Raw genomic sequence first — 22,661 nt, forward strand, 5'->3', positions numbered from 1 at the left:
GGTGGAGAATAAAGGGAGGGCCCCAGCCCACGCGGCCTGTCCTGCAGGATTCTGAGAGGCTGCTTTCCTGCCGCACACCATGACTCTGAAGGGAGTGGTCACATGGCGCAGGGGTCCCAAGCCAGCCTGTCTGCAGAACCCTTGCTGCAGGAGCGTGGCACAGAACCGGGAGCCCTGGCTCACACAAAGGCCCTGACCAGTGCACCAAGCTGGAATCCTCGCTCAGACACTGGTCTGCCCTGCGACTCTAAGGAGGCCTCCTCACTTCTCTGAGCCTCATCTTCACTGTTGATGGGGCCCTGGTCCCTGAGCATTTAGGGATGATGGCACCAGGGCTGACCTGTGGAAACTCAGCTCCCTGCCCAGCCCATCACGGTAGCCAGAGACATGGGCAGAACCCCCCAGACTGGACAACAGTCCCCTCAACACCTACACAGGAAGGATGGATGGGGGTCACACTGGCTTCACCACAGAATGTCCAAGGAATGTCTTCTCCCTCAATTTCCAAGGCCATGGTCAGGTCTGCCAATGGCTCTCTCAGACAGCCATCCCTGCAGGGAGCTGGAAGCAGTGACACCCCATTTCGAGGGACCACCCATTAATTAATTAGGCCTGATGAATAATGTATGCAGCCTCGGGTATATTAATAGCATATTTATATGGCACACTATGGATAGTATACATTCTTGCCTGAATACCTCACAAATAATTCACAACCCCGCTCCTCCCAGACTCCAGGAGAACCTGGCTGGTGCTTCGGCAGGGACTCATGGGTTGCTTCCAACAGCCAAATTTTACATTTCATTATAAATGGCTTTGCTGGGCATGTCGGTAACTTTTACATTTCCATCCACTTTATTATTAATGGCTTTCCTGAACTGTAGCGGCCCAACGTTGCACACAATGTGTTATAAATATTTGATCCAGCATCTATAGTCTGCCATTTATCATTTATAACGGGTTACAAAAACATTATAAAACATTTACTGCACATTTATAGATCATTTTCAGCTACGACAACGATGTGTTATAAATACATTATTAATCCTCCCCATGCCATTTATAGAAACCCCTTGTAATGGGGGCCCAGCCCTACCTGTTCCTGGTAAACAGTGTGAGGAGTTGGGGGGTGGCCAGGCAGCAGGACCAGGGCAGAAGCCCAGTCCCACCTCTGATGGCTGTGTCCTTGACCAGATCACAGCCCCCCTGTACACAAACAGGCCATGGTGACAGCCGCCCCTCACTGAGCACTTTGTGTGGGCCAGTGCTGACGCTACTCTGAGACTCTGGTGTTACCTTCATGCCCATTTTACAGATGTGGAGACATGTTTGGAGAGGGTAATGAGTGCCAAGCTGGCCTCAGACCCTGGCGTATCTGTATTTTGTGTTCCCCATCCCTAGATTGGGAGTGAGAAGTCAGACGAGGCTGCCCCAGCCTTCAAGGGAGCAGAATGGGGCCTCCAGGAGGTAGAATACAAAGACTCCAAGGGGAACCCAGGGTGGGGGACCTGCACTCTGGCCTCTGACCTGGTGGCCCCTCAGCTCCTCCTTCTGCTCTTTGCTATCCCAAAGGCTCCCCTGGCTGAAACTCTGGCCTGTGGGCCCTTGATGTGGCACCTCTAGTGTTGACCAGGGCTGAGGGGCCTGAGGGGTTTTTGAGACCCAGCCACCTCCCCACAGCACCCCAGCCAACTCGGCATCCTCAGGAGGCTGACAGCAGCAGCCCAAGCACACCCAGCAGGTAGGGTCAGCTGCTCCCTAACCCAGATCCTCTCCCTGTGTGGCCACATAACCCTGGGCTGCTGGGTGGGGACCAAACTTCCCGGGGCGGTGGAGTGGCTCCCTACAACTCCTCCTTTTGGGGCCTGCTGTCTACCGGGGGCAGCTGGGACCAGACTATCCACCAGACAAACACCCACCAAACCCCACTGTGCCAGGCCCACCCTTGCTCCCACCAAGCCTCACAGTCCCCTCCAGGCCAGACTTTTTCCCAGGACCACCCCATCAGGAAACTAGGGCTGGGCTCACCACCCACACGATGGCAGATGAGAGCCCTGTGCCCCCAGCTGCAGGCTGATGAATGGAGTCCTCACCTGGAAAACTCCTATTCATCCTTCAAGACGCACTTGACGTTCCACTTTCTCTGAACAGTACTTCCCAACTTCCCCAGGCATGGGCCTTGTAGAATCCACCTTTCGGTTCCTTTGGGGCCCAGCCTGGGCTGGACTGCCGAGGGCTCTGAGTGAGAACTGTACTCCCAGCTGCCAGAGCTCCCCAGAGTGTTCCTAACAGGCCCTTCTTCAGCAAGGCAGCGGCCAGCAGGCCTCGGCCACACCTGCTCTGCTGGGACACCTGAAATAACTCCACCTCCACCTGCCCCAGCCTAACTGGCTCAGAGGGAACAGCTCCACCCTGGGTATCTCAGGGCAACTCAGAGCCTCTCGCCCTCATCGGCACAAAGGGGACAGAAGCCTCCTGGGGGGAATGTGGGCATCCAGCCCTGGGGAGCTCTCATGGGGAGACCCAGGGCCCCAGGGTCCCAGGCTGACTGTGCTTCTCTCAGCCCTCTGCCTGGCTGCAGGCAGTCTGGCCTGTTTGAAGGTTAGGGCCTACCCCTTCCCAGAAGTGAAAATGAAGACAGGTGTTTCTTCTGAGGCTGTAAGAAGCAGGTGAGCTTATCACCACAGCAACACCTCACCCCTCCCCACCTGGTGAAGGAAGCCCAGAGGCTGCCTGGCCTTGGCAACAGGCGGGCCTCCCCTCTCCCAGAGAGAAGGGGGCCTGCGGGCCTGCATGGGAATCCCCCTGGGGCCATCCAGCTGTCCAGAGCTCACCACTGGGAAATGATCCCAGAAGGGCAGGAACCCCTGCTTAGGGTCCTGTTGAGTGTCCCCTCCCCGTGGCTGGTCCCTGGGTCCAATGGCTCTGTGAGGGTTGGCCACATGTGAGAAGCTGAGGCAATCAGAGACGACCAGAGAGGGCATGCAGGGCACGGGTAACAGCCAGGGCCACTGGGCCATCCATATCCTCCCCTTCCCTGCTGGGACCAGCACCGTCATTCAGACCTGCACACCTTTGCCTACACAGGCTGCCTGCTGCATGCACTCCAGGTCTACCCATGGATCTGTCCAGGACCAAAACAGGCCTCCCATGTCTTCTGTGGGGCTGCCCACTCTGCCCTGGAGCTGGCGCTGTCCTCCAGGGGTCATGGCAGGGCTCCTGAGGCCTGGTGTGTGCCAGTGCTGTACCAGCACGACGGGATGCCCATCACCACCTGGGACAGGCTGGCGCATCCAGCCACCCACCCCGCCAGTGTATTCACCTGGGACACCTCAGCCCACGTGACCTGAGTCTCCATGTCAGCAGGTCAGTGCAGCCCCTTACCAAGAGACATGAAGCCCAGAGAGGGGAGCTCCGAGGCCCAGGGTCACCAGCTCTGGGCTAGAACCCCAGTGGGCTCCATCCCCCATCCCACTTCATCACCTTCCTGACACTCCAGGATTCCCTTTCCACACCCAGTCCACGATCCCAGCCAACTTCATGGGACTCAGCAGGCCACGGGCTGCTCTGAGCCAGGACTGGGAGCCCCCAGGGGGGAGCCCAGGCTCAAGGGCTGACAGCGAGGTCCTGCCACAGTGTGCTCCCTCCCCAGGCCCTGGGCTGGGGCTCTAGAAGACTGGGCCTCATTCCCTCCCTCCCATGCTCAGCACACATAGGTCCCCCCAGCAACCTCAATCTGGCAGGGAGTGACCAGCAAGAAACAGGCACCTGGCCCTGGGGTGGAGGGGATGTGGAGCAGAGCTCAGGAGTGGGAGCTGGCAGTGCGGGCAGGGAAGCTGGCCTGTGGGGGTGGAAGCTCTAAGTTCAGGCCTGGAGCTTGGTAGGGGCATGGAGCAGGGACTCAACTCATGCTGTACCAGATCTCGCACAGAGAGGTATGGGGACACCGATGGGGCTCACTCAGCCACACTGCATGCTCCCTTGTCCACACCTTGGCTGGGAAGCACCCATCTGCCCAACTGCTGGGCTCCATCTCCCAACACACCACAAGGCCCAGGGCTGGGCAGGCATGGCCAGCATGAGAGGCGCAGACTATGACTCTGGTGCCCCCACACCTACACCTTAGCTGTGCCAAGTACCAGCTTGGGCCTGGGGCCCACCTCGAGACTGTCTCCTGGCATCAAACAGAGAGTGTACCAGGGCCGGGCTCAGGGCAACAGAGGCCATCTCAGGCACTCCCACTGGGGTGATGGAGCCTGTGCCGCTCCGAGCAGGCCCAGCCTTGCACTCGTCATTCATTCAACGCCTCACCCGTGGCCTGCCCCTCACAAATGCTGTGGCACCCAGGCTGGCAAGTGTGGCCTTTGTAGGCACTGCTAATTGCTCCATGTGGGGCCATGCCTCCCAGGCCCCTGCCAGGGTGTGTCCTTGCCCACCTGGGTGAAGGCGGGCCTCAGGGCTGCTGGAACTCCCCTGGCCCTTGCCCTCCTGACCTAGGAAGAATGTGCCAGAGCAGCTATTCACACATGGGTGAGGTAGGAAGGCCCAGGTGGACAGGGCCCAGGATGTGGTTGGCCTCTGCTCCTTAGGGCTCAGCCCTGGCGTTGGGGATCCTAGGGCTCCCTGCTGGGGCTGCCTCTGCCCACTGGGCCCTCACACCCAGTGCCAAGAGGCCAAATGCTCCAGCCCGGTCCTTCCTGGACCCTGAGCCCTGATGTGGGAAGGCAGCACCCACCTGCTGGGTGCAGGCCCGGGTATGGTTGCAGCTCTTCAGAGCACTTGTCCCCCATGGTGGTTACCCAACTCAGGTGGGAGGTACCATGGAATCCTAAGGCATGTGATGTAAAGGGGGCTCTCCAATTGTGGCAGTTCCTGGTGGCCAGCTTGGTGCCCACAGGGTGCCTGTGTGGGCCTATCTTGCTCTGGGTGGGGTGGGGGCCAGAAGTCGAACCCTGGAGGGGCCATCAGGCCAGTTCCATGTACCCTAGTGAGGCAGTTCAAGCCAGCAGGGTGAGAGGAGCAGCACATGAGCAATGGGCAGACTTGGACACCAGGGGTGTCGCCAAGGGGCATTGCCCAGGGGCTGGGGAGGTTGGGTGGTGAAAGCCAGGGAGCCTGGGAAAGGCAGGCCTCAGGGAGGGAGGGGTGCCCTGGGCCACTGCACTCAGTGGGGGAGATTGAAGGGTGCTTCCCTGCATCTCCCGGGAGGGGAGACCATGGGCAGGGCCCTGCTTCCATCACTGGATCTCTGGGGTGAGAGTGGGGAGCACAGTCCTGCCCTCTTGAACTTGGAGAGGACTCCTGTCCCCCCACCTCACACAGGCTCCCAGAGCCAGGCCACCAGCCGCCCATCAGGACGGCTTGAGCCAGAGTTTGGACACAGCGCCCCCTGGTGGCTCAAGCCAAGCAGGGCTGGGCACAGAGGGAGCCTGCTTGGGGGGTGCACTGGAACCTGGGCGGCCAGCACGACTCCTGGAAGGGCAGGAGCAGCGTGGACACAGGAGTCTTCTGCTCAAACTCTGTGCCAGAGTGCCTCTGGGGCCTTGTCCACCATAAAAGGTGAGACAGCAGGCCTGGAGACACCCATGCGGCCAGGCACTCATGCAAGCTGATTCCTGGGCACCAACCCCATCCCCCAACCCTGCCCCAGACCCCCGGCCAAGTGTAGGGCAGAGCCACCCACATGAGCAACCAGAGCTTGCTGGGGACGCTCCCCAGTCCTAGTGGGTGGGAACTATTCAGGCCCCGTCCTAGAGTGCACTGAGGTGGGCCAGATATAACCACAGCTGAGTCTCAGGGCTATGGCCGCTTTGGGTGGGGAGGGGAGTCTGGTCTGCCTGAGCCCTGAAGGGCTGCTCCGCGGCAGAACCCCTCGGTAGCTTGATGAGGCCTCATGGCTACTTTGAGGTGGAGACTGTGGGCAGGGAACTTGGCCGCCAGGGAGAAGCCCCAGGACTGTCAGCTACCTTCCCTTCTCATTCTGCCTATAGGGAAAATGGGGGGACAGCAGGGAGAAGGGGCTGAGACCACGCACATCCATGCAGGAGCTCTCCTGTCTCGAGACAGACACTTGTCACACCCATGTGCCCACAGGGAACAGGCTGGCCTGTGGGGGAGAGGCAGGCTCACCCCGTCCCGCGTACTGCTCAAGTCCCAGTCTCAAGGGAGGGAACCACACCAGGCAGCCAGCACACAAGAGGTTCAGCACATTTTATTGAAAAGCAGTCCCTCAGCCACATTGCAGCTCCTCCAGGCTGGGCTACAGACCCGTCACTTGCAGGCAGGGCAGCCCCCAGGGCAGACAGCACCCCCTCCCCACCACCCTACACCCAGTTGCTGGCCATGGGCTGGGTGCTGCCTGCCTACCCTGGGGCAGCTCAGTGTCCCCATCCCAGGGGAGGCTACCAGGGTACCAGACGCTGGCTGGGCTTGGCCTGGGGCCCAGCCCACCTGCTGTGGGACCCAGGCTGGCACGTGGTGAAGCTGTCAACGGGCTCACATCACCGCCTCCATGTGCAGGATCCTCAGGGCTTCAGAGATCTGGGTGCTGGTGTCCATCTGGCCATACATGCCCACCAGGAAGGCCCGGTGCAGCAACACGGCTGCGTGCTCTGGGGGCAGATGAGGACCTATGGTACCTGAGCCGCGGCGAGAGCCCGCGCACAGGCACGAAGGCTTCTGGAGGCCCTAGGTCCCCTGGGTTGCGGGGTGGACAGGACTCACCTTGGCAGAGGAGAGTGTACTCGGGAAGGTTCCTGAGGGCCGTCTGTACCACCTCAAAGTCCCGGCTGCCCAGACAGTACATGAATGTGGGCAGGAAGTCTGCTGCAATGCTAGAAGAGCCGTGCACTCAGGTGGGCACCTCCACCCTGGGCCCCAGACTCTGCCCTAGGGCCCCTGGGTAGGCAAGGCTGAAAGCCTGGTCAGGGCACCAGGGGTGGCGGCGCCAGGCTCACCTGGGGTCATTCTGGACAGAGCGCAGGGCCAGGGTGAACGCCAGGGTACGGCAGGCCTCCTCCTCGGAGCTCATCAGCCGCTGCAGGCTCGTCTGCCAGGGTCAGGGTAGGGGTGTTACCAGGGTGACCCCGGTTGAGGACTCGAACCTCAGACCTCAGGCTCTTGGCCTTGGGTTGGCTGGAGGGCTGGCAAGGGACTTTTCCCTGGTCCTTAGCCCTGTTGCTGGACAGCATTGGACCTCAGGATCGTGGGCAGAAAGCACACAGTCAGTGAGTCCAGCCCAGAGCTGAGGGGTTGGCCTGCCTTGGCTCCCTGCTCCTCCATGAGCACCTGGGGTAGGGTTGGGCCCAGACACAAGCTGCCCCCAGCTTTGCAGCCCACCCACTGAAGGCTCTGCAGGCCCCCAGTGGGAACGAGGGCACGGGGTGGGCTTCCTGCCAAAGGCCTGCATGGGCCTCTCCACCCATTCCAGCCTCTCATCCACCCGGGGTTCTCCAAGCGCTGGCAGGAGCCCAGCACTGCTGTGAGAAGGCCAGCAGCTGGGACCTGCCGCACTCCACAGCCCGTGCACTCACCGAGAAGCAGCCCAGGACCTCTGGCCTACGCCGGGACATCTCGTCTATGTCACTCAGCACCTCCAGTAGATCTGGGAGGGCAGAGGCCATGTGAGGGCCACAGTGCTGGGCTTGCGTGAGCACAGGCTCCCAGCAACCCAGGGCAGGAGAGGTCCCATTGCCCCTCACCACACTCCCCAGGCAAGGACTTATCCCGGTCTAGCCTCCACACCGGCTCTGGGAGAGGGACTCCAGGCTCTCCCAGAGCAGCATGGAGGATGAGAACACTGGTGCCAGTGACTTCTGAAACCTTCCACACCATCTTTAGTGCTTGGTGGGGCCTGGAAGTCCCCTTCCCCCGACCGCTGGCACCTCAGGATGGAGACCCCAGGAACTCTGGTGGCTTCCCAGTTCCACCAGGCCAGCAGACTCAAACCACGGACACTGGTTGCCTAGAAAGCTTTTGGAGGCACGCCCTCCACCCAGACCCTCCTGCACATCTGGGAAACCAGTGATCTGCAACTATACCATGCTCCGCGATTCCTGTTCCCAGCTGCTCTGAAGGCATCCCAAAGCCACATGACCCCCCAGACGGCTCCCCTCTTCCAGGTACTCTGGCACCAGAAAGTACTCCACAGCCTGACTTTGCTAGGCCCCTCAGCCACCCACCAGCCCACAGCCAGGCCTCCCTTCTTCAGGTGTCCCATTCACAGGGCAGAATGGAGCACACCAAGGGGCCAACCTGGCCTGGGGCACCAGGCTCCCAAACTCACCCTCGACGGTCTGGCCCCAGGAAAGCCTCTTCATGTAGGGGGCCATTTCAGTTGCAGTCAGAGGAGTGAAGAGAGAGATGCTGACCAGAGGCAGGGAGCCTGCTGAGCTCTCATCTGGAAGACAGGGAACAGTGCAGTTGGGCTGGGGACGAAGACAGCCAACTCCAGGGGGACCCATCTGGGACATGGAGCAGCCTGCCCAGGGGAGCAGTTGTGCCTCAGGCCTCTGCTAGGGGAATGCCCTGCCCACTCAACACCAAGGCCCCAGATCCGGGTTTAAGTCAGGGCTGTCCTTGCTAAGCAGCCCCACAATCACGCACAAGTCTGGAAGATGCAGTTACCATCCTGCTGGGCACAGTACCCAGTACAGTGCCTGCTCAACCATGTGATGACACAAGCCTGCTGGGAGCTACCTGGGAGCCCCCCCGCAGACTGGCGTGTCTCCCCTCCAGCTGCTCACCTGCACACCGTGGCCCCACACACAACAGGGGGGCAGCACAGGCCAGCGATCTGGGGACTGCTGGGACCCCATTCAATACAAGATCAGGCAAAACCGGACAGCCGAACGGTTAAGGGACCAGCAACCAACCTGGGCCTGGGTCAGTCAGCTCACTCACTATTTCACCCACTGGCTAGCTGGGTGTGCTGAGCACCCGGCAGCCCTGCCGGTGGGCACCAGATCACTACCGGGTCCATAGGATGGAGGCAGGGCAAGAACAGAGAGCAGAGGGGGTTGGGCTGGCTTCCCGCAGAGGTCAGGGTGCTGCTCGGCCATGCCGGCCAGTGCACCTCTTAGTGCTCTACGTGTGCTATAAACCTTGGGGTGATGCCAGGTTGGTCCCAAGGACCGCCAGGCCTGCAGCCCTTCCCAGCAGAAGCCCAGGGGCCTACTCACCCTCGCCCTCCTCATCCAGGCCTCGGTCGGCTCTGCTGCCTCTGCTGGGAAGGCTCAGCCCTGCAAGGAGGGACTTGAGCATCACCAGGTCACTGCTGTCGAAGGAGAGGTCACTGGGAAGAACAGAGATTGTGAATAAGATGTTGCAGACTGGAAGGCAGGTGGGGCAGCAGGATGCTGGGGCCATCACGGGTGTGGGAGGAGGTCAGCAGTCACAGTCAGCTCAGAACAGCCCGGAGCAGGCCCAGCACCGACCATGGCACTGCCGTGTATAGGCCCATGACACTGCAGCCACCGCCAGCTGGCCCTGGCTCGGGCTGCAGCACTGACTCCTGATGGCCAGCTTGCCTTGGGAGCTCCAGACCTGAGTGCACATGTGGCCTTCTGCACAACCCTCCCCGCAGCCCCTATGCCGACCCCGGCCAGACAGGAGCCTGTGAGGACCAGCCAAACGCACGTGCAGCACACTCACTGGAGCGCATCCGAGTGTTTCTGCAGGAAGGAGATGGCTGCCGGGGCGTTGCAGGTGACATATTTGTGCGTGAGCTGCACGAACTTGCTGATGAAGGGGGCCAGGTGGCGGGAGGACTTTCTGTAGTTCTGCAAAAGAGGTCAAGCCACGCCACACTCCAAGCTGAGGGACAGCCAGAGACCCTCCAAACCGTCCCTCCCACGCTGCTCCCCTAGGGGCCTCACCTCACAAAGGGCCCCCACAGCACCACCACTACCACCGGTTATTGCTGGCCCCTAGGCCTATGTTAAGGGTTCTAAAGGGTCAAACACGGCCTTGTCCTTTGTGAGACAGGTGCCCACCAAGAGTGTGACAAGGGATTACAGGCTGGACAGAGGCAGGGCAGCTGCTGGGAGGGCACCCCCTCCCACTGAGCCCCAGTGTGGGCTTCCCTAGCCTCAGGAGCTAGAGCCTCCCAGGGGTAGAGCTGGCCCTGAGGCATGTGGCAGAAGCCACTGGTGGGCAGCCCAGCTGCAATGCAGGTTGATCCCTGCTCCCCAGTGGGGTCCCGCTCCCCGGCAGGGTCCCATGTTCTGCGTCTGCCCTCATGGAGGGCCTCAGGCTGAGAGGGAGACAGACCCGCCAGCCCCAGTTAGGTCCAGGAGGCGAGTGCAGGCCAGGGGTGGGCCCCACAGCGGGCACACCCACCAGCAGCAAGTGCAGGAAGGAGCGCAGGCAGTCCCACAGCGCCCCCTGGTGCTCGCTCTGAAACACCTGAGGCTGCAGCAGCTCCAGCAGGCCCAACACGTGCAGGAAAAAGGTCAGGTGGTTCTGCTGACGGAACTCCTGGAAGTTGAGGTGGGTGCGGCCGTGAAGGAGAGCGGCGATCATGGGCAGGTGCCTGGAGAGGATGGAGGATGAGAGCACTCATGGCCCTCTGCCCAGAGCTGCTGACTGCCCACGGGGGGCCCGAGACCAGCACCTCTGACCCTCTGCTCTAAAAGGCATTCAGGCTGAGCTCCCCAGGCTTCTGCACCCGTCCCCGGGAGCTGATGGCCACCCACTGGCTGGGCTGTGTCCCTGACGTCCCGGATCCCAGATGTGCTAAGGCTGCCAGCCTAGGATGCACCCAAGGGGCCTCTTCCATCTTACCTGGCTCTGGGTCTGTGACGAAGTGGGGATTTGCCTGACCCACTCTCGTCTGGGGCCTACCTGGCCCTCCTCCTGGGCTCAGCTTGATGGGAAGAAGCCAAATATCTAACTGTCCCGGAAAGCTACCATAGCCCCGCAAAAGCTGCACAACCGGTTTGTAAACATGCGGCTGGGTGAGCAGGACCTGAGGACCCATGAAGTCCGCTGGGGCTGGGCTGGGAAGGGTGCTGTGGTACCCTGAGGTATGATCGGGCCACCCGGGCTCCAGGCAGCACAGCCAGGCAGTACCTGAGCAGCAGGATGGGGTGGGCCACAGCCAGCTTCCGGCAGGCCATGTTGGCATCGGCCACTCGGTTCTCAGACGACCGGGAATCGCTGGTGTCCGCGAGGAGGGTGATGAAACGGTGGATTAGACTGTCCAGCTGAGGGAAGGTGGGGGTCAGAGGCCCTGGGCCACCTATAGCCCTCGGCCTCATGGAGACTGAGTCCACTGCCCAGGGGATGCAACAACGCTCCACAGGGGCAATGTGCAGGTCTCTGAGGCTGAGGTCCCCATTCCTGAGGGCCTGGCCACGCAGAGACCATGGCCAGTTCCCACACAATCTGCACACCTGGCATCTGGAGTCAACCTCCTGCCAAATACACAGAAGCCCTCAAGGCTATGGGCCAAGACAGCTGTTAAACGAAGAACATGCAGAATAACAGATAGAAGGAAAGGCTTGGAGAAAACCAACTTCCCTCGGTGGTACTGGCAAGTGGGGCCGGCAGCAGGTCCTCTCGAGGCCTGCCAGACGGTGCTCCACTGCTGGCTGCCCAGGTGGGCAGATGCCACGAAGACCTGCACACAAGCACCCACTGTGGCGCCTGTCTCAGCCCCATGCTGCACACGACCCCCGTGCCTCCCTCCCAGCAGGCGGGTCCGGCCTCACAGTGAAACACCATGTAACCACAGAAAGAAATGTGCTGCCCATATAGATTCTGAAATAACTACACTGAGCCAAAGATGCCCAGCAGAGAGCTCCGCTCACCAGTTTCCTGTCCTATTTTTGAATCTGAAAAGTGCATTTCTTCATTCCCTACTTTGGCTTTCTACCTCAAAAGCACAGAAGTAGCCCTGGGCACCCTCTCGGCACCATCTGGGCTCCCCAGCCCCTCACCTTGCAGGTGCTGCTACTGGCGGCACCTTCGCTGTGCAGCAGGCCCTCGGGCACAGGGACGCGGAGCTCAGGCCACTGCAAGTACAGCTGCGTAAGCAGGTCTTGGCAGCGCTTGCCCAGCACGCTGGAAGAGAGCAGTTGGGGCTGCTGGGGGCCAGCACAGCAGCTGCTCCTCAGAGCAGAGGGCCACGGTGCCTCTTGCTGCTGGGGCTCCCCATGGCAGCACTCTGACTGGAGGGCAGCCTCTGGGCACATCAGCAGGACACAGGGTGGGCCGGGGAAACCCCACACGTCACCCCCTCACCTGTCGCCCCACTGCTGGATGCAGCCTGTAAGGTGCGCTGTCACCTTCCTGACGCTTTCATCATCTCCACGGCAGCAGCTGAGCAGCAAGGGCAGCCTAGCCTGGAGGAGGCTGCAGGCAGTGACCCCATCCTGGCTCTTGGTCTCAGCCTCTGCCAGGATGAGCTCCACCAGGCCAATGAGTTCCGGGGCCTGGACCCGCAGCACCAACTCCTCCCGTTGCTTCTGCAACCAGGCACACCCACCTGTCAGCCTGGGACAGGCTCAGGTTTGTATGCGCACCCATACGGCGAGGCAAGGCAACCCCCAAGACCTGCCTGAGGGGTGCGCTGGTCCCTCCCCTGCCAAATACGGGGCACATGGATGCAGGCCCACAGGAAGTCCAGAGAGGCCGAAGGGTCAAACCTGGAAGGAAGCATGGAGCTCTGGCTGAGTGCACAGAGTGAAAGGGAGGTGGGGCAGACAGAGGCCAGGTGAGTGCTCCCTGTGACAGGCCGGTGCCGTCAACACCCCTCCCTGGGAGCTCACCAGGGAAGGGCCATTGGTGGATGGACCAGCCTGCTCACCTGACCTCATGGTGACAAGACTAACATCGGCCCTGCCACCCTCCAGGCTTGTTGGCCATGCCGAGGGGCACGTGGCACCCCTGAAGCACAGCGTGGATAACAACAGTTCACATAGCCTGGGGAGAGTGGGCCATCCCATTTCGCCCAGAGCAGGTCCCCTCAATGCTGCCATCCGAACTCAGCTACCTGGGGCAGCAGCCAGCATGGTGCCCACAGTGAGCCTGGAGCTGCCAGGCCTGCCGGGGCTGGGGGCTCACCTCTGCTCACGGTTCTTTCCCAGGAGGATACGAACACACTGGTGCAGTGTGGACCAGTTGGACTGGTGTGTGAGGAGGGCCAGGAGGTAAGGTCGGAAAGATGGCACCTGGGGGCCAGGATGGCCTTTGCCCTGGGGAGGAAAGATACTTGGATGGCCTATGTTGAAGAGAGTCAGTACTTGGGCCACCAGAAAGCAGAGGAGACGGGCCGTTCTAAGGCCTGCAGCTCCTGGCTGGGAAGCAGCCTCAGCTATGTGGACACTGGGCCAGCTATGAGCTCCACAGATGAACATGTGCTGAGTGGAAATAGCTCCTCAGAGACAGGGAACGCATGCGAGCAGGCAAGTAAACAAAACCAAGACAACCTCCCCCAGCACCTGGAGCCCAGGGGGCCCCAGAAAAGCTGCAGGGGCACCACAGATGGAAAGCAGGCGATGGCAGCTCTCACACACCGTGGGTTCGTGGGCAGGGGCTGTGGGCCCCACATGGGCTCGGGCTCCTCAAAAGATCCCTCCCTCATCAAGGATGGGGGACTCTGCTCTCCCTTCTAATAGCCAGTTGTCCCTGTAACTGTCCTAGCCTTGACTGGCTCAGAGAAAGCGGGGGACCCGCTGGGGCTGATGAAGAGTCAGGCCAGAGATTCTGGCAGAACCGACAGGAAGTGTGCCCTCCGCTGGGGTTGCTAGCAGACACACGGCTTTGGCGGTGGGGGCTGCCGCCTGCACTGTGAACACCAGGCAGGGCCCAGCCCTACCACGCTCAGGCCCACCTTGCTGCGGGAGAACAGGAGCCTCTGCTGCAGGTTGGGGCAGCTGCTGATCACCTCAGGGTCCAGCATCTCCAGCCAGTCAACAAGGAGCCCAGAGCAAGGTCCCAGCTGCACGGCCTCCAGGCTGCAGGGCAGGTGGGTGGGCTCAGAGAGGCCAGCCAGGGCCACTCAGCGGGCCGGCCGCCACCCTGCCAGCACACCTGTGGCTGCTGTCCTGCTCCCCGGGAGCTGGGGATGCCTGCTTCTCTTGCAGCAGCAGCGAGCTCACCACTGCAGTGGGCCGCGAGGCTGGGAAGGCAGAAGGGGCAGAGAAGAGCGCGGCCAGCAGCTCCTCCAGGTGCGGCGACCTCACCTCGATCAGGCCCCGGAGCACTGTGTGAGGCACAGAAAGGGTGGTCCGCGTCGCTGTAGCTTGGGGATAGGACACATGGGCCCCCAGGCCACCTGAGGCTAGGGGCCAACAAGGCCCAGGCATGCCCAGACTGGGACCAGCCAGTGTGAGCGGCTAGGAGGGTCGCGGGAGGTCACGGGGGTGAGTCTGTCACTGGTGTGGCTCCTCACATACATGAAACCCCAAACGCAGAGCCCAGGCAAAGGCCATGCTGCTGGGTGGGGGCTTCAGGGCCCTGCAGCTTGTTCCCCCAGGCCACATTCTGGGACACCCAGGAGAGGGGCAGCTGGACTAGGAAGCCAGGCTGGGGGTCTTCACAGCCTGGAGCCCCAAGGTACCTTCACCGATGAGCTCGGGTTCCACGCCACACTCCTCCCCAGACCTAAGGGTGGCGACAATGGCTCGGACTGTGGAACTGACCACCTCCAAGTCCCCGCGGAATGCCAGAGCCTCCGCCAGGTGCACAAAACCGCTCCGCACTGCAAGGGAGTGTCCATGTGACCCGCCAGCCTGGCTGCTACCCCAGCTCCTGCCAGTGCATCTGACAGTCCCTGAACTGCCAATTCATGGGCTTCAGGTCCCACGCACGCTGCTGTCCTCCCTCAGGAGCCTATTTCACTCCCCAGTGCCCTAACCACCAAACCGCTCGGCCACATCCCCACTGACAATCGACAGACCCCTTGTGCAAGGCCGCCATCTCCCTGGCAGAGCAGGAGCCGGCTGGCTGGCTCCTGCCCCTCACCGTCACTGATCCTGCGCCGGGCCGAGTACTGGGAGGCAAACAGCTTGAGCTGGGCCTGCAGAGGCCCACCCTCCCCAGCGGGGCTCTCCAGCCACTGCAGGATCTGCATGAGCACTTTGAGGAAGAGCGATGAGAAGCCAGGGTCCTGGGGCACGCAGCGCTGTGGGACAACCAGCAGCTCGTGGCCATGCGCACTCAGACTGCCCTGAGGCCAGAGTCGGGCCGGGACCAGACCACAGGCCCTGCAGGCTGGGAACATCCCACACCTGCCATGCTTGACAGTGCCTGGGAGCACTGGGGCCTCCCAGAGATCCTCCCAGGCCCCACAGCTGGCCAGACACTCTCTTGTTTGCAACCTATCTTCATATGGTTCAGGGGAGAAGTATCAAAGAAACACACGTGTGCCCCTCCAGTAACAAAACACGCTCACACGGGCCTGAGCAGATAAGGCAGACATAGCAGCACTGATGAGTCCAGGTGTGGGGCACATACACCCTTCACCCTCTCTGCTCCCTGGAAAACTCTGGAAGCAAAGGTGGGGGCTCTACCACCAGCTCCAAGGATGGGAGGGGTACTCCCTTTACTGAGAGGCCAAAACCGAGGCCCCCAGGACAGTGTCAGGAATCCCAGTCAGGAGTGGGGCTGGGGGAGGCTCACACACAGAAGTCCTAGGCTCAGAGTGCACCAGACTGAGGATTGAGGGCCCCACCAGGCCAGGTGGAGCCCTGCGTTCCAGAACACAGGGAGCAACCCCTCCTCCACATGGCCTCCCTGGGGCACAAGACTCTGCCACAGGATGGACCCACAGATGCACCCACCTGGTACTGGCAAAGTTGGCGCATTAGAGGGCAGGCGAGGAAGTGGCTCCGGTGCATGGCCAGAGCCAAGGCCCCGCCATGCGGGGAGCTAAGAAGGGTGGCAATGGCCTGCAGGAGGCGCACTGTGACACCTGTCACCTCAGGACTCCCCTGGCGGACGCGTGCCAACTCCTGGCCCAGGGCCTGCTGCAATGCAAGGGCAACAGGGCGGGCACTGGAGCTCTGCCACCGTGGGCCGGGGCTCAGCGGGAAGATCTGGAGCAGAGCACAGGCAGCAGTCAGGACACACAGCATGGTGAAGCCCCAGCCTTCTCTGCCATCCCTGCTGGCATGAGACCTGTGCAAGGCAGCTGGCCCCAGTGTGCACACACACACATACTGCACTCTAGGGGAGGTGGGGTAGTGACCAGGGACCCTGGAGAGGGGCGTGTGGGACCCTAGCCCTGGAGACAGCAGAGAGCCCACAGCCCTGCAAATCTTGGCCTCTACACTTGAAGGGTGTGTGCTGACTGCAGCCAGTGCATGGCGGGCAGCCCCTCCCCAAACATGGGCCTGGACCCTAGAGAAACTGTCTGAGAAAGCATGTGTGCCTGCCCGTGTGGTAAGTGTGCATGCATCCTGGGAGGACATCACACCAGCTCTGCAGTGAATACCACTGTGTGTGAGAAGGGGGAGAGCACATGTGGATGCAACACCAGGGCTGCAGGGTCCCGCACACACACGTGTACGCAGCAGCAAGGTGGAACAGAGCTGAAATCGCAGGCCCCAGCAGGCTGGCTGCCTGGCACATGAGCTCTGTGAAAAGCACACAGATCAGCAGGGCAAAGATAATGTGGGAGGCTGTTTGTGGGGGACCCACCACACACAGTTTGTCTCTGCACAGCACACAGCCAGGCCCAGGTGCTGACAGTGCCAGCCCCCTTGTGGTTGGGCTGCTGCTGCCAGGCTGGTAAAAAGCAAGGTGGTGGCGGGCATGATGGCACCTCTGGGCTCTGCTCTCAACTTGGGGCACTGCCCCAAGCCCAACTTTGCAGAGGAAGAAACTGAGGCACAGGCAAGCTGCGTAGCTCTCAAGGGTCACCTAACTCTGGGCAGAGGGGGAAATGGAGGCCCTGGGCGCCCATCCTGGAAGTGGAGGCAGTACCTGAAGGAACATGCTGGCCAGGTCGTCCTCAGGGCTGAGCACCCGCACCTGAGTTCCGGCCCGGATCCTGCCTTGGCCCGGAGGCTGCTCTGGGCTGCTTTTGGGCTTTGGCGCCTCTGCACTGTCTGCAGGAAAGGGAGCATGGGCAGCTGGTAATTCTTCCCAGTCAACTTATGGGATCTGGAGTGCACAGACCAAGGCAGGGAAGAGGTGGCTCAGTGGCCACGAGAGGGACCCTCCAGCCTGCTGAGGCCTACTGAGGCATTAGGGCAGGGTCTTTAACAAGGGGCTCGAACACCGGCCAGTGGCCAGCACTACCCGACTGGAAGGCTGCTCCGAGCAGGGGCAGGTGGTACCTCGCCGAGGGGGCAGGGAGGCTGTGAGCAGGGAGTGGAACGTCTGGCCTCCGGATGCTCCTCTCTCGTGCTGAACTTCCACCAGGTGAGCCATGTAATCTGTGGACCACAGCCGGGGCTCAGCACCTGGGCCCAACAGGAAGCACATGGTCCTGGCCCCACATGCCAAGCCTTCCAGACCATTTCACAAAGGCCCAGGTAGTGACAGAGCCCTCTCCTGCCGCTCCCTCCATCCTCAGACCCCCCCAGAGGGTAGGACAACTGAGAGCTGGGGTCGGGGGCACTGGCCTCTCCTGATCAGCCAGCCTCAACCTTCCTGTGGAGCTCCAGCCATCCAGCCATGCACATAGGCCCAGGTCTGCTGGCCAACCGAGGATCCCTGGCTCTTACTTTTGTCCATGATGTTCTGCTCCAGCGTCTGGGGGTCATGCGCCACTGCCTGGTCCAGGTACTGGAGGAGCTTGCTCATGCTGGACACGGGGATACCGAAGGACTGCACGAAGAGCAGCAGCTGCTGTGGCTCCAGGTCCTGCAGGGCTGGGGATGGCCACACACCATGAGCATGTGCAGCGGTGTGACCTGCCTCCAGCTTCCCCAGCGCCCAGGCAGGTGGCTACAGGGTGGTCGGGCCTCAGATTAGCTCCCACATGCCCAGCACATGACCGGCTCCAGCCCTGCTCTCAGGCTGTGTGCTCAGCTCCCTCTGGGCTCTGAGCATTCCTAGAATCACCAAGGCTCCCTGTGGCTCATGGTAAATCCTGGCTCCTCCGAATGCATCCTTCCTGCACTAACCCTGCTGCCCAGCGCACAGCCTCCACCCCACGCAAGTGCCCAGGATCCTTCCTCCCTGCAGGTATCTAATCCCACTCCATCTGCAGGGCCAACGAGGAGGCCCACCCTCCTGCCCCCACCTCCCAGACCGCTCACCCTGCCCTCTCTGGCACTGCCCAGCCTTGCCGCCCGGCTGTAAAAAAATTTGTGGCGGGGTCAGTGTAGGTACTGCTGCCCCCCCATCAAGTCCAGCACAGCATCCACGCACACCGCGATGCCCATGAACAGCCATCAGGGAGCCTGAGCTGCCCTCTCTGATCTGCAACAGCCAGTGGCACCTGGCCACCCTCCCACACCATGCCCGCACCAGCATCCACCAGGCGAGGGACCTCTGAGCGGATCATGCGCAGCTTCAGCCAGTCGGGCAGCAGCAGAGCCTCCTCTGAGGTGTCCACCAGGAAGGCCGTGGGCAGAGGCTTCTTCTCCGGGAACCAGATGTCCAGCAGAGCCTGGAACTCGCCATCATCAGCTTGGGGAGAGATGATGGGGTAAGCAGTGGGGGTACCTCAGGGAAGCTTCCCGAACCTCACCACCCGAGGGGCCTGGCCCCACCAAAGCCCAAATGCCGGGCTGCAAGCACCAGAGCCCTTAATTCACAGGCAGGACGGAGGCTCCGGAGGACAGGGCAGCTCAGCACAGAGTGTGCCCTGTATGCCAAGACTCTGTGGGGCTGACACGGCCAACCCATCACTGTGCCACCTGCTTGCCAGTGAGGAAGCAGAGGGATGGAAGAGCTGGGCAGGTGGCCCCAGGGAACTGTGTGTGACCCTGGGCCTGCACTGTACATGTCTGTGCTTGGCCAAACCAGATACCTTCCAACTTGCAGGCTCCACAAAGTCCGTAGAAGCCCAGTGGGCTCAGGCCTGCGAGGCCATCCTCCCCTCCCTGCTGTTTCTCACAGAATCCTGCCCTTGAGGCACTCCCACCAAGGCGTGCCCTGTACCCACCCTCCCGCAGGGCTCATCTTCCCAGCACAGCCCATGTGGCCCAGTTCCAGCAAGGGGACCCAACCCTTCCTCCCACTCCTGGACATGGATACATGTTAGAGTCCACAGCCATCAGCCAGAAAGGGGGCAGGCAGGCTGCCAGGCCGAAGAGGGCTCGGCCAGTGGGAGGGCCACCCTGCTGCAGACAAAGCCCATGGGAAGGTGAGGCTCTGCCCCCAGGCCTGCAGAGAACAGGCGCTCATGGCTCTGGCCCTTAAGTGTCTCCTTCGTGGGCAGCCCCCTGTGTGTGCCTCCATCTCCAGAGACCAAGCATCTCCCTGGCTGGGCCGGGAGAGCAAGGAGGGGCAGGCGCTGCCCACAGGCATCACAGACAACAGGACAGCATGGGGCCGGGGCTGGGATGAATCACCGGAAACCACAGGCCTATCAATTTGAGGTGATGATGGTCTGTGTTGCCGTGCCACACAGATTCTTACATGCTTCCTCTAAAACTCTCCACAGGAAGGAAAGACTATCTACTCCTCAGGAGACCGCACTGGGATGGGGACCTTCCCAAGGCCACTGGCAGGGCTGCAGCGGGGGGAGCCATCCCTCACACTAGCAGGCACTCACTGTGGGGCGGCCCCAGCGTCAGGAGAATGACCATGGCGTGGACCACCAGGATGTGCATGGTGGCCGTCTCACCACTGGTCCAGCGGAGGAAAACCTGGTCCTGTGACTCTGACTGCAGGGAAAGCAGAGGTCTGGCTAGGCTGCGGGGCACCGAGGGCCAGGACCCGGGCACCAGGCCACACCTTACCCAGCTGTAGACTTCCTCTCCCTCCTTGCTCTTGCGCATGCGCCTCACGTAGCGGGAGAAGATGGAAAGCAGGGCCACAAGCACAGCGTCTGACTCGGCACTGCAGGAGCGCTTCGAGAAGAGGTGGGACATGATGGTGGAGCGCTCCACGATGAGCCGGGCCACATCCTGGGGGTGGGGACACCTCTGTCAGAGCACAGGCACTGGGGGAGCAAGCTCACCAGCCCCTCCATCCCTCGTCCTCCTCGCTGAGCCAACGGCCATGCCCAGGGCACCCTGTGCCACCACCAGCTCCAAGGCTAGATGTGCCGGCAACAGAGGGAGGGCCTGTGTGCAGGGTGCCCTGGGCCACAGGGACACCATGTGGCTGGGAGCAGCAGGGAAGAAGTACACAGACTCCCCAGAGAACCACGGCTGAGGCAGCAGCAGGAGGATGCATGCATGGCTCTGACAGTGGCCACACCTGTCACCACCCGCCCAGCTCGGAGAGGGCCAGCAAGGAGACACTGTGCCACCCCAAAAGCAATAGGGGTGCAGGTGCCACAGCCCTCAGGGATGGGGTCTGCAAACAACCAGGTGCTGTATTTACTTGAAACCTGCGGCCATCATGCTGGGCTGCTGGCCACATGCCATTCCCCAGGCTGCTACCAGACCAGGCTCAGAACAAGGCCTCACAGTGCAAGCTTTTATTCCTCCCAGCCCCTCAGCAAGGACCCCACCCTCCAGGGACCTCTGGTGGCTGCCATTCCCTCATCCACTCCACAAAGATCCGGGCCCACAGGAACCGCACCAGGTCAGAGCTGAGAGCAAGCCCTGGAACACAAGGCTGGCAGAGCTGACCAAAAAGAGGAGGAAGGGGCAGGGCACATGCCCTCCCTGGAGGGGCTGGCAGCGTGGAGGCCTTGCTGCGGAGAACCCTTGGCCTGCAGGACTGCCCCACTGCACACTCCCCACCCCCAACCAAGTCCTCCCAGGGGCCCAAACCCCACCTCCCTCAGCCCAGGCCAGTGCCAAGGGCAGACAGTGACAAAGGCAGCGAGGCTGTGGCAGCTCTGGCACCAAGTGGCACCTGGGCCTCACGCCCTGGACACCCACTCTGGGCAGAAGTTGTCCCACGCCCTAGCCTGGGAGCTGCCTTGGGGCCCTGCCCCGTACCAGGGCCAGGTCACTGTGCTGGCCCTGCTCCTCCACGGGCGTGTGCTGGGACAAGTAGACCAGGTAGGCGCTGATGGTCTGTGGGTCAGTCTCCATGTGGATGGCCTGGGAAAGGAGGGCTGTGTAACTCCCTGGTGCTAGGCCTGCTCCTGCCACTCTGCCCCTCCCCCAGCAGCCAGCCCCCTACCTGCTGCAGCGCCAGGGCGGTGGTGGCCCTGACACTGTCGAACAGAGGCAGCCTGGGAAGGTCTCGCAGCAGCCACTGATAGCCCTGCAACGTCTCCGCGTCCCCTGAGTCCTCTTCCATCGGGGGCTCCTTGTCCCCGTCCCGCAGGCTTCCCTCTGAGAGCACCAGGGACAAGCCCTGCAAGCAGACGCATGTGCTGGGCCACCTCCAGACATGCCTCGCCCAGAGTGCATGCCCAGATCTCTCAAATCTGGGGCTGCTACAATCCCTCAAAGCCCTGGGTGGGATACGGGCTGCCCAGCTGACTGACACCACATCTGGTCAGAGCTCCGGAAGTAGCAGCCTGAGCCAGTGTCTACAAAACCGCTGTTAAGTAGCTCAAAGACACAGCTGCTAAGTCACCCCCAGATGTTGGCATCAGTACCCAGGGACACTGACCAGCGAGAAAGGGCCCTGGGGCCAGCAGAGTTCATCAGTGTCATCCCCTCTGTGCACAAAGATCAGCTAGATCGCATGTCCAGGTGGGTGACATACCACTTCAATTACACAAGAGCTCTGCTGGGAAGTCAGAGTGCTGAGGGCCACAAAGCTCAGCCCCTCCCCAGCCTCACCTTCATGGCCAGCACCCTGGAAGCCAGCTGGGAGGAGCCGAGGCGCCGCAGGAAGTAGTCCAGCACCTCACACGTGGTCTGCTCATCGGCCTTGGGGCCCAGCAGCAGGTCCTGCAGGCGGCCCAGGAGCTGCCTCTGCTTCTGCTGCCTCTGTGGGGAGGGGGCCTCAGGGTTGGGGAGAGGCCTCAGGGTGGGCCTGCAGGGGCTTGGTGGGTGGGGGCACTGACCTGCCGCTTCCTGGCCTTCCGCTCCTTACTCTCGCCCTCCTCTTCCTCGCCGCCAGAGGCAGAGTCGTCGGCGGCGTCGTGCAGCAGGAACTCACACAGGCACTGTACAGGCAGCACGTCCAGGGAGCCCTCGCTGGACTGCACCAGGTCGGCCAGCCAGGGCATGGACTGCGAAGAGGCCTGGGCAGGGCAACAGCACCCTCAGCTCTGTCCAGCTTGACAGCAGCCCTGTCCCTACTTGCCCAGCCCATGTGCCCGAGAGCCTGTGACCCTGCCCCGTGCCCACCTGCCCCTGCACCGAGTCGCCCTCCCAGAGCTGCGGGGGCTCACCTGCCTCTGGATGATATTGAGGAGGAAGTCGGGGTTCCGGCTCCGACACAGCAGGTGCCCCAGGCGGAGGGACTGGTTAAGGCCTTTCACTTGCTCTAGGATGTGGGGGGGTGGCCGCCGTGGGGGTCCTCTGGAAGCCCAGGGGACACAAGTGTGTCAGAAAGCCTTCAGGCACAGTGGTGCTGAGGGTGGGGCTACCGCCCCATCTGAGAACAGTCCCTCCTGCCCGCTGTGGGCACTGTCGCTGCCCCTGGGGCCTGGCTCCACAGAGAGCCGGGACAGTGGCCTG

At 61.9% G+C, this 22,661-nt stretch overlaps 1 protein-coding gene across 7 annotated transcripts in view; it reads right to left on the reverse strand.

Annotated features, from left to right (window-relative positions):
- Positions 1 to 6,193: 6,193 nt before the first annotated feature.
- INTS1 (integrator complex subunit 1) overlaps positions 6,194 to 22,661 on the reverse strand; it is a 30,623-nt gene continuing 14,155 nt past the window's right edge. For 3 of the 7 annotated variants that reach the window (XM_073214924.1, XM_073214925.1, XM_073214928.1), the window contains exons 19-47: positions 22,373 to 22,502; positions 22,043 to 22,222; positions 21,816 to 21,965; positions 21,205 to 21,381; positions 21,018 to 21,122; positions 19,863 to 20,030; positions 19,676 to 19,787; positions 18,424 to 18,585; positions 17,676 to 17,822; positions 17,286 to 17,411; positions 16,930 to 17,054; positions 15,786 to 16,040; positions 14,968 to 15,127; positions 14,564 to 14,704; positions 14,035 to 14,206; positions 13,835 to 13,958; positions 13,066 to 13,196; positions 12,560 to 12,647; positions 12,244 to 12,467; positions 11,940 to 12,063; positions 11,071 to 11,204; positions 10,339 to 10,531; positions 9,652 to 9,779; positions 9,180 to 9,292; positions 8,285 to 8,398; positions 7,533 to 7,603; positions 6,957 to 7,048; positions 6,724 to 6,833; positions 6,194 to 6,611 (exon numbers count right to left, since the gene is read on the reverse strand). In XM_073214924.1, the coding sequence (XP_073071025.1) occupies positions 6,496 to 6,611; positions 6,724 to 6,833; positions 6,957 to 7,048; positions 7,533 to 7,603; positions 8,285 to 8,398; positions 9,180 to 9,292; positions 9,652 to 9,779; positions 10,339 to 10,531; positions 11,071 to 11,204; positions 11,940 to 12,063; positions 12,244 to 12,467; positions 12,560 to 12,647; positions 13,066 to 13,196; positions 13,835 to 13,958; positions 14,035 to 14,206; positions 14,564 to 14,704; positions 14,968 to 15,127; positions 15,786 to 16,040; positions 16,930 to 17,054; positions 17,286 to 17,411; positions 17,676 to 17,822; positions 18,424 to 18,585; positions 19,676 to 19,787; positions 19,863 to 20,030; positions 21,018 to 21,122; positions 21,205 to 21,381; positions 21,816 to 21,965; positions 22,043 to 22,222; positions 22,373 to 22,502 (4,072 nt within the window). In that variant the 3' untranslated portion in view covers positions 6,194 to 6,495. Of the gene's footprint in view, positions 6,612 to 6,723; positions 6,834 to 6,956; positions 7,049 to 7,532; positions 7,604 to 8,284; positions 8,399 to 9,179; positions 9,293 to 9,651; positions 9,780 to 10,338; positions 10,532 to 11,070; positions 11,621 to 11,939; positions 12,064 to 12,243; positions 12,468 to 12,559; positions 12,648 to 13,065; positions 13,197 to 13,834; positions 13,959 to 14,034; positions 14,207 to 14,563; positions 14,705 to 14,967; positions 15,128 to 15,785; positions 16,041 to 16,929; positions 17,055 to 17,285; positions 17,412 to 17,675; positions 17,823 to 18,423; positions 18,586 to 19,675; positions 19,788 to 19,862; positions 20,031 to 21,017; positions 21,123 to 21,204; positions 21,382 to 21,815; positions 21,966 to 22,042; positions 22,223 to 22,372; positions 22,503 to 22,661 lie in introns of those variants that run through there. The other 4 variants (XM_017656342.3, XM_073214926.1, XM_073214927.1 and 1 more) reach the window with 3 other exon arrangements.

Source organism: Manis javanica, chromosome 10 (genome assembly GCF_040802235.1).
Source record: "Manis javanica isolate MJ-LG chromosome 10, MJ_LKY, whole genome shotgun sequence".
NCBI classification, from domain to species: Eukaryota; Metazoa; Chordata; class Mammalia; order Pholidota; family Manidae; genus Manis; species Manis javanica.